Raw genomic sequence first — 9,103 nt, 5'->3', positions numbered from 1 at the left:
TTAACCTCTGAGCCATCTCTCCAGCCCCCAAGTGCTGGGATTAAAGGCATGCGCCACCACCGCCCGGCTTGATTTGTTTTCCTTTTGAGGGAATTAGTGTTCAATTTTCATAAGCCTCCTTGGACTTGCCCCCATAAGTTCCCCCATAGGGCCCACATCACCAGTACCCCAAGATGAGTATTTTTGTGTGTAGTGGGTGTTGTTATGAGATGAGATCTTGTATGGCCCAGAACTCTGTACCTGAGGAAGACCTTGAACTCCTGCACCCAACCCACTTCGAGTGCCGCGGATCACTTGTCTGCACCACCACCTCTAAGATGTTCTTGCACACGGCTGAAAAGAAGCCAAATCTAAAGACGAGGAACAATGAGCCTTTCACTCCATTCAGCAAGCATGAGCAGAGCAGGTGCCCCAGAGCATCAACCAGCGAGAGGTGGACTGCAGCCTCCCAAGGTCCGGACTCCAAGGCACCCTGAGAACGCGAGGGGGCGTGGTTTGGGGGGACTCCGCCTCGGGGCGTGGCCTTGTGGCGGGGCGCGGCGGCTCCCTCGGGGTCCCGGCGGGCGGGCACTCGGCGGCCGCGGCGCGATGGAGGCGCCGGCCGAATTGCTGGCCGCTCTGCCCGCGCTGGCCACAGCGTTGGCACTGCTGCTTGCTTGGCTGCTGCTGCGGCGTGGGGCGGCCCCGGCCTCGGCCCCGGCCCCGGAACGCGCGTCCCCGACTGAGGCCCCCGGGGCTCCGGCACCGCCTGAGCCTCCCGAGCCCAGCGCCTCGGAGCCCTCACCCGCGGGGCCGCCCCAGCCCGAGCGCATGGAGGAGCCGAGAGAGCCCGTGGCGGAGGAGCCGGCGGACGAGGGGAGACAGGTACGCACCGGGTTCGCCGTGGGGTCCCCGCTAGGACACCCATGAGCCTGCCGGCTGAACCTCCGCAGGAAGGGCCGAGCCAGCGGCTGGCAGGAAAGGAGGGTTCCTGCGGCCGGTACGCTCCATCCTCCCCCAAAGTGGAGCTGGCCTCTCTCCCTCCCTTCCTCCCCGCTCTGGCGTTCCCGGGCCTCCCACGGACGTTGACACTCTGCTCTTTGCACCCTCCTCTCTCCCCGCCTTTGCCCACGCGTGCCCAAACCTACGGACACGTGCCCTTCTTCAAGATCTGCACTGGAGTTGGCTTACTCTCGATAACTCACTACTTTGGGATGGGGTGTGCGAGAAGGGGAGTTGCCTGTGTCAACTTGAAATCCTGATTCCAGAGGCAATGTGGGCGTTGTGTGAGGCCGGGCGGACTGGACTGAAAGAAGAGCACTTACTGGGACCATGTTATTGTCGTTTTCAAACTGCTTGTAGGTTTTGACACCCTCAATCCCCACCCCCTGGTTGCAGATGAGTCCACCTGGTGTGGAACAAAAGGTACGAGTAGAAGCCCTAGCCCCCCTTCTCCACTCCCACCCCCAGCCCCACCCCCGTCCCCACCTCCCAGGAGCCGGCCCTCAGCAGACTAGGCCTTCTTCAGGGCACCCATCGCACGCCCCTTGCCCATTCTCTGATGCGCTGTAGATTGGATCCTGGCTTGCCCGAGGTTACTGGAATTTCACAGCTCCAGGCCAGGCCAACCACTCTGGTCTCCGGTCAGATTTTAACACTTTGTTCTTCATCCTGAAGGCAGGATGGCTCGTGGAAGCCGTGGGCTTGCTGCGCTGGCGTGGGTATGGTGAGCATATCTGCCGGTGCTTCCTCTGTCCCTCGCTGGATACAACGGTTTACACGGGATTGAAGCCCTTGGGACAGAGGAGGCGGCAGTGAGACTGGGCCCAGGCCTTTCTCTTTGCTGAGTCTGCCAGACCCCCTACTATCAGGCTCTTTGCTTGACAAGTGGGTGACTAATTGTGTCATTAGTGTGGCTTCTAACTTGCCCAGAGCCGGCTGTGAGGAGCCGCTATTGTGCTCAACCCAGGGAGAACAGGATGCTGCTGGAGGCTCGCAGACCCGGGGTGATTGGCAGGTGGGGTTTGGGGTTCCTCTCAGGACATTACGGGGCTCCCTCCACCAGCTCCGTTTTAAACTGTTCCTCTAGATTCCGGCTAGACCAAGGTGTCTGTTGGGGTGCAATCCTATCTTGGTCCTGTGGAGTAGAGCAGTTTCTTAAGAAACTTTCTACAAGGTTTTTCAAGACGCTCACCCTGTAACAGGGTCAGTCACAGTATTGAAACAGGGGCCTTCGTATAATTAACGCAAGTGGGCATTTTGGATTATTTTCTGGTGTTGGTTGGTTGGTGAGGCATATTCTTGACATGTATCCTGGACTGGCCCGGAGCCCCACTGTGTTCTCAAGGCTGACCTCAAACTCAAAATCCTCCTGCCTCGGCTTCCCGAAGCCTGCTGACTCACACCTTTATTCTAAGCACTCAGGAGTCGGAGGAGGACAGATCTCTGTGAATTCAAATCAAGCCTGGTCTGCATAACGAGCCTCCCCCAATTCCAAAAGGCAAACAAAACAAACCCTAGGATTACAGGCACGGCCGCCACACCCAGGCTAGTGGATACTGTGGAGGACGAGGTACCGTGCAGGGAGTTCAAGGTGGCAGCCGAGTTGTCCTGAGGGAGTCCACCCAACAGTAAGGTAGTTTTCTCATTTGGAGGTCAGGCCCATCACCTGTGAGCCTGGTCTCTGACTCCGGCCAGCAGTGTCAAGTGGGCAGAGTCCCAGGTGAGGACCTGGGAGACAGAGACTCCTTTGTGTGTTCCTTCCACGCCTTCCAATCGTGGGCGTCGGTGTTAGAAGTTGTCTTAAAATGGACTCAGGCATTTCCAGCTCTTTCTTCTGATGCTCACATTGTGTGTGTGTGGGGGGGGGAGCAGGGATAGCCCTAAGGAAGAAAACCCCGGGTTGGGATGAGAGGCTGTGGCTGGATGATGCCCTACATGGAGGCTCCCTTCATGGTCCCTAGGTGGATCAGGGCCTACCCCACTTCTGTTGGGCGGGAGCCACTGCCCCCCCCCCCAGAGGCTTAACGCGCCTCTCCCCCACCTCATTCTCTTCGTTCTCTGTTAACTACTTCCTCCTAATCCAGTCTGCTCCTTTCCCATGGAGGCCTGGCTGTCTGTGGCAGCTGCAGGCTCTGCCTCGCAAAGCTGATTACTGAGAAGGATCTGGAGTCCGGGAGGCAGCCTTCAGCTGCTGCATAGATGACTTTGGGTAGCGCCCCCCTTGCAGGCTGGGTGCCCTCTAGGCCAGGGACCAGGTGGTGGGAGGGGACAGTTATAGACTGAGGCCCAAGTGGGGACTCAGGGAGCAGGGTTGGGGGTGGGTGGGTGTGAGGCCAGCCAAGCTGAGGTCCCGTCCTGTTAGCCGGCCTGCCTCCCCACCCCGCAGCAGTTTACAGTCCTGGGCAGGGACTCGGAGAGGTAGGATCATATTATTAGAATGTGTTTCATCTCTCTCGTGGGCATTACTTGGGGCGGGCAGTGCAGGAAGCATGGTGGGTGGGCACACCTAGTTCCCGCCGAGAACTATGAAGCAGCTGTGTCCGGACAGAAGCTGGTCCTGCTTAGAGCTGGAGAGCAGAGCTTTCTTGACGCTGGTGTGTATGCTGGGGTTTTAGGATGGCCAGGTCTCCTGAGTGAAGTCATCATCCCGGCAAGGTCATGTTCGTATGGGAGGACTCCCCGAGAAGCCATGGCACAAGGGTCGGTCCAATGACTCTGAGGTTAGACATTTAGTCTGTGCCCCAGTCAGGCCTCCTGGCATGTGGGTTCTGGTTCTACTTAGGAGTTCGAGATGGGAGTCTCACTTGAGTCCAGGGGTTAGAGACCAGCTGAGGCAGCGTGGCAAGACACTCTCAAAACAAACAAAAAATAAACACACAGTAGGGGCTTATTAAAAAAGATCCATTTATTTTTATTTTATGTGTATGACTATTTGCCTGCATGCATGTGTATGCACTACATGCGAAGACCAGAAGAGGGCGTCTGGTCCCCTGGAACAGGAGTTAGGGATGGTTGTGAGCCACCATGTGGGTTCTAAGAACATAGCCCAGGTCCTCTGCAAGAGCATTAAATGCTCTTAACTGCTGAGCCATCTCTCCAGTCCAGAGTAGGGACTTTGGTGTATATGGTGTTTGGAGTGGAACCCAAGGCTTGGGTGATTTCAGTGCTGGATTTTTTTGCGTGCAGTACTGACCTTAGGTTTATATGGAAAAGATCCTAGAAGGCTAGGGATGTTGCCCAGTGGTAAAGCCCTTGTCTAGTTTAAATGAGGTTGTGGGTTAGATTCCTAGCACTTAAAAAGGAGAGACCTGTTGTTAGCAAGATACACGCTAAAGTTCTCTATATTATTAATACTCTTATTTATTTCACGTGTGTGCTCATTCCAGGGCCACGGTGCACATGTGGAGGTCAGAGGGTGACCTGTGAGGGTAAACTCAGGTTGTCAGGCTTGGCGGCAAATGCTTTAACGATGGAGGCTTCCAGCAGCCTGCAGGCCGAAATTCTCTGTCTGGATTTAATTAGTTACACAATGTGACACACAGAGAGAAAATATAAAGATGGCAGAAGGGTGGGTCTAGGTGAGAAGCATGCGGGTTTCACTGTATTGCTCCTTCAGCTTTTAACTCGAGCTCCACCTTGTGACCCTGCCGCCCCCAACCCTGTTGACGTTGGAAGCTCACAGACCCAGCCCTCCCACAGTGATCGAGGGACAGTTGAGCCCTTCCCTGTCAACTCATCTGACTTAGCAGTCGCAAGTTGGTCCCATTTTGTCCTCTTACCAAAACAGGTAGGAGAGGGCCAGATAGACGCGTAATAGTTCCTGTCCTGTGGGGCCAGTTCTGTCTTAATCAGCTTAGCTGATATGATAAGACACTGTTGACAGGTGGCTTTCATTGCACCTTTGACTCCTGGACATGCTCAGGTCTTGGAGTAGCAGGCTGGACTCTGGGGAGACCTCCTGCCCGTGTGACTTATCTCCAGCTGTGTCCTTACATGGCAGAGAAGGGGACTGCCGTGGTGTCTTGTAGTATTTTTATGAGGGCTCTAATCTCATCTGTGCTCCAGACTCATCTCACCCAGTCACATGCCAGGTCTGTTGTACTGAGACAGGATTTTATATAGCTTCAGGGTGTCTTGAACCCACTGAGAAGACAAAGGTGGCCTTCCCTTAGAGCAGGCTGGCCTTGAACTCACAGAGATCCACCAGCCTCTGACTCCCAAGTGCTGGGGTTAAATGCATGTGCCACCACTACCCAGAGACCTTGAATTCTTGGTTGCCCCCAATAATAATAATTAATTTTTTTTTACATTTAAAATTTTTTTATTTTGGATGCATGAGTGTTTTGCCTGAATGTATGCTTGTGCTCCATGTGTGTACCTAGTGTCCTCAGAGGTCAGAGGACACTGGATCCCTGGAACTGGAGTTAAGGATAGTCTATGAGCCACCGTGTAGATGCAGAAAACTGAGCCATGGTTCTCTGAAAAAGCAGCCAGTGCTCTTAACTTCTGAGCCACCTCTCCAGCCCCTAAAATTTTCTCAATTGCACACACACACACACACATACAGAGCAGAGACTGCAGAACCCCAACCTTGGAAAAGGGGAGTTCCTGGAATAGCCTTTCTCTTGGGTAGATTCTTATTTTTTTTTTTTTTTTTTTTTTTTTTTTTTTTTTTGGTTTTTCGAGACAGGGTTTCTCTGTGGCTTTGGAGCCTGTCCTGGAACTAGCTCTGTAGACCAAGCTGGTCTCGAACTCACAGAGATCCGCCTGCCTCTGCCTCCTGAGTGCTGGGATTAAAGGCGTGCGCCACCACCGCCTGGCTTAGATTCTTATTTTTTGAGGACTCAGAGGCTGGAGATAAATTTCAAGACCCGAAAGCATCTCCTCCACCGGCAGTAGTCTGCTAGTCTGCAAGTCTCTCCGGGCCAAACCACCCACGACTCCCACGCCTAGGGAATCCAAAACTAGCTTCTCCTCTGGCTAAAGCCTTAAAGAGATTTTAAAAGCTGCCTACCTACCCTGTGTGTATCTATGTGTGTGCATACGTGTGTCTGTGTGTGGGCATGAGCCTGCTGGTTGATGGAACCCGGGACATAACCTGCAAGTGCTCGAAGCTACTGAGTGACAGCCCGGCCCGACCTTGCGTTATTTTCCCTTTACCAGTCCTCCCGCCTGGCTTTCCCGAATGAATGACTGCGCTCCCCAGCCCTCTCTGTTCCGACGTCATCAATCCCTTCTTGATTTTCTTCTATTTTGAAGTGTGGGGGAGGGGCTTCAGCCCAACGTTTGCCCTGGGGTTGGGCACAGTGCAGACTGCTGCCCACGGGGCTTTTGTGCGTTTGTCTTGTTCTGGTTTTATGAAGTGCTTGGTGTCCTCTAAACCCGCTCATGGGAGCATTGCCCCAACTGTTAATCTGATGGGACTGAGTCTGCCGAGCCTGCTCATTTGAGTGAGTTTGCTTAAGGCTGGCAAATGTGTGCTTGACTGGGCAGTACTGAGCCCGGATGGTGTTGGACTGGATGTCTGAACAGGATAAGGTCGGGGTGAGAGTGCTAGCTAAGGGAACAGTGAGTTGGTCCATCTCTATCTCAGTCTGTGTCCCCACACACTCCTTTCCCCTGCCCCATCCCCCACCTCTCCTGTGCTGTAAGCTTACCCCTTACCCCATGTGTGTCATTGGGTTTTCTCCCTTCCCCTCACTTTCCCCTCGCCCTATTGGAAAGGTTCTGGTGTATACTATCAACCGAAGGTCTTCTGAACCTGCTCCACCATTGTTGTCCTCTAGAACACCCCAGCCACCATTGCCCTGATGGTAGTGAAGGACGCCCAAACGCACGAAGCCCTCTCCCATCTCCTGCGGACGGACGGACACCCCTTCCCCTCAGGTGTCTGTCACTGTCTGCCCTCTTCCCCAAATCTTTCCTCATGCTGCCCACACTGCCTAGACCCGAAGCCCAGGCCTGTCTTGCCCTCCTCTTTTTCTCTGCCCTCTTGCCTGGCTCCCAGAGCCTCCTCCCAAGGGAGCAGCTCCCTGTAGTCGTGCTGTGTTCTTGCAGGCTGTCTGATAGCCTTTTCCCAGGCTCCTGTCCCTGTGCCCTAGGCTGCCCAGCTCCACCAGCTCCGAGTTGGATTTTCATTAACCCAGAAGCTGCATCCCAGCTTCCTTACTTGAAGCCCTCCGCAGCTTCTGCTGCAGGAGGGTAACTTTAGCCTCCGAGGCTGATAGACCTTGATCACAAGGCTCACTGCCCCACCGAGGCCTCTGGTGTCTTCCTCGTGCTCAGGCCTGTGTCTGGGCACTCATGCTGACCAGCCTGCATCTTTATACAAGCCCTGTGCATATCCTGTCTCCGTGCCCTTGACCATGTTAGCAGATACCAATCACCCTCCCAGCTCTCTCCCGGCTCTCTCCCTGCTCTCTCTCTCTCTCCCATGCATCATCCTATTTGGCTCTCCTCGGAGCACTTAACCAGCATGAGGTCATCTTTTATTTTTGAGCACATTGTCTGTGCAGGGGAATGTCTGCACACAAGAACGAGACCAAGCCCCTGCCCACCACATTCCCCACCCCTTCCCCACTCCTACCACAGGTCCACTGGACAGCAGGCGCCTGTGATGTCTTTTTCAATAAAGAGCATGCAAACCCCACAACCATCCAACAAAAACCTGCTGCTGGCTCTTTGCCAAAGGCAGGTTCAGTTTCCTTGTCTCTCCCCTCCCTACTTACAGCCTACCCTGCTGCATAACTTACTCCCAAGCCCTGTCTGATGCTCCCCAGAGGTAGACTGCTCCGTAAGGGAGTGAGCTCCCCAGTGCAAGAAGCATTCAAGGGGAAACTGACGTTCTGGTGTTGGCCGAAGTGCTAAGAACTTTCCTCCCTTTTGTGCCTGACATGGGTCCCAGAACACAGAGACAAAGAGAGCTTTCCCACATAGGGAAACCTCAGCCCCTCTTACCCTTCTGCAGATCCAGGCAGCCAAACAGCTCTGAGCTGTCCAGGCCCTGTAATCTGCGAGACCTCTGGCCAGGCAGAGGGAGTCAAGGAACCCAAGAGTGAATGACAGAGGGCAGATCGCAGGCCCTAAAGACTGGTACACTTAGCCGGTGGGAGGTAGAGGTGGAAGCATTGGAAGTTTAGTGTCATTCTCAGCTACAAAGCAAGTTCGAGGCCCGCCTGGGCTACATGAAACTGTGTCTCAAAAACAAACAAACAAACAAAGGAGATTGGGGGGGGGGGCTGGAGAGATGGTTAAGAGCACTGACTGCTCTTCCAGAGGACCTGGGTTCGATTCACAGCATCTTTCTGGCAGCTCACAACTGTTTATAACGCCAGTCCTCTGGAGAGAAGGGCTCTGGGTTTGAACTGGCTGGCATTAGCCAGCCCCGCTTTCCAGCCATACTGCCAACCTCCACCTGCCATGCCTTCCGCAGGCAGTCTCCTCCACCCCACCTGCTTTACCTTTTCTTCAGGCGATCCCCCTAAAGAGCTGGAACTGACTGAGCTCCACCTGCCTAGCCAAGCTGCCGCGGTCTAAAGTCAATCAATCCAGATGAGCGTCAGGTTTAGACAGGTCATCACACCCTGGATTAGCTTTGGTGGCTAGCCACGGGGTTCCTGCTGATCCTGTCGGTAGGATGCAGGGCAAAGGCATCTCCTGGGACAGCAGATGGGCGCGCACACACACGTGCACACACATATACACACACACACATTTGCCTTGCTCTAATCATTCAGAAGCCTGCCTGACCTTCCTCTGCAGTGGCTTCTTGGGCATGCTAGCTGGAGACTTTCCGTCTCTTGCCACCTCTGGACGAAGCTGAAGGGGAAAATTAACTCTTAACAGTTGAAATAGAGTTATCCACACAGTTATACTGGGCCCACAATCAGTGGGGTGATTGGCTTCTGCTTTGTTTTGTTTCGAAAGAAGGCAGGTGTATTCAGCACTCTGCAGAGAGCAGCCGGCAGGGCAGCGACAGAAGAGCAGCTACCTGTGAGACGATTGGCTTGGAGCCTCAGCCAGGCCTGCTGGGGCATGACATCAGGCATGTCACAGCCTCTAGTTTTCATGAGGTTGGCTTACTGTCCCTGGAAGCCTGCTCTGTGAGCTTGCCAGGGCCGCC

General features: G+C 54.4%; 1 protein-coding gene across 1 annotated transcript in view; it reads left to right on the top strand.

Annotated features, from left to right (window-relative positions):
• The first annotated feature begins 566 nt into the window (after window positions 1-566).
• The window catches only part of Mxra7 (matrix remodeling associated 7), a 25,936-nt gene continuing 17,399 nt past the window's right edge, over window positions 567-9,103 (top strand). Inside the window, exon 1 of the mRNA XM_005350780.3 lies at window positions 567-864. Within this exon, the coding sequence (XP_005350837.1) occupies window positions 589-864 (276 nt within the window). The 5' untranslated portion in view covers window positions 567-588. The remainder of the gene's footprint in view (window positions 865-9,103) is intronic.

The sequence above is a fragment of the Microtus ochrogaster genome, chromosome 7 (assembly GCF_000317375.1).
Source record: "Microtus ochrogaster isolate Prairie Vole_2 chromosome 7, MicOch1.0, whole genome shotgun sequence".
Lineage (NCBI taxonomy): Eukaryota > Metazoa > Chordata > Mammalia > Rodentia > Cricetidae > Microtus > Microtus ochrogaster.
This window is presented reverse-complemented; position numbering and strand designations above follow the sequence as displayed.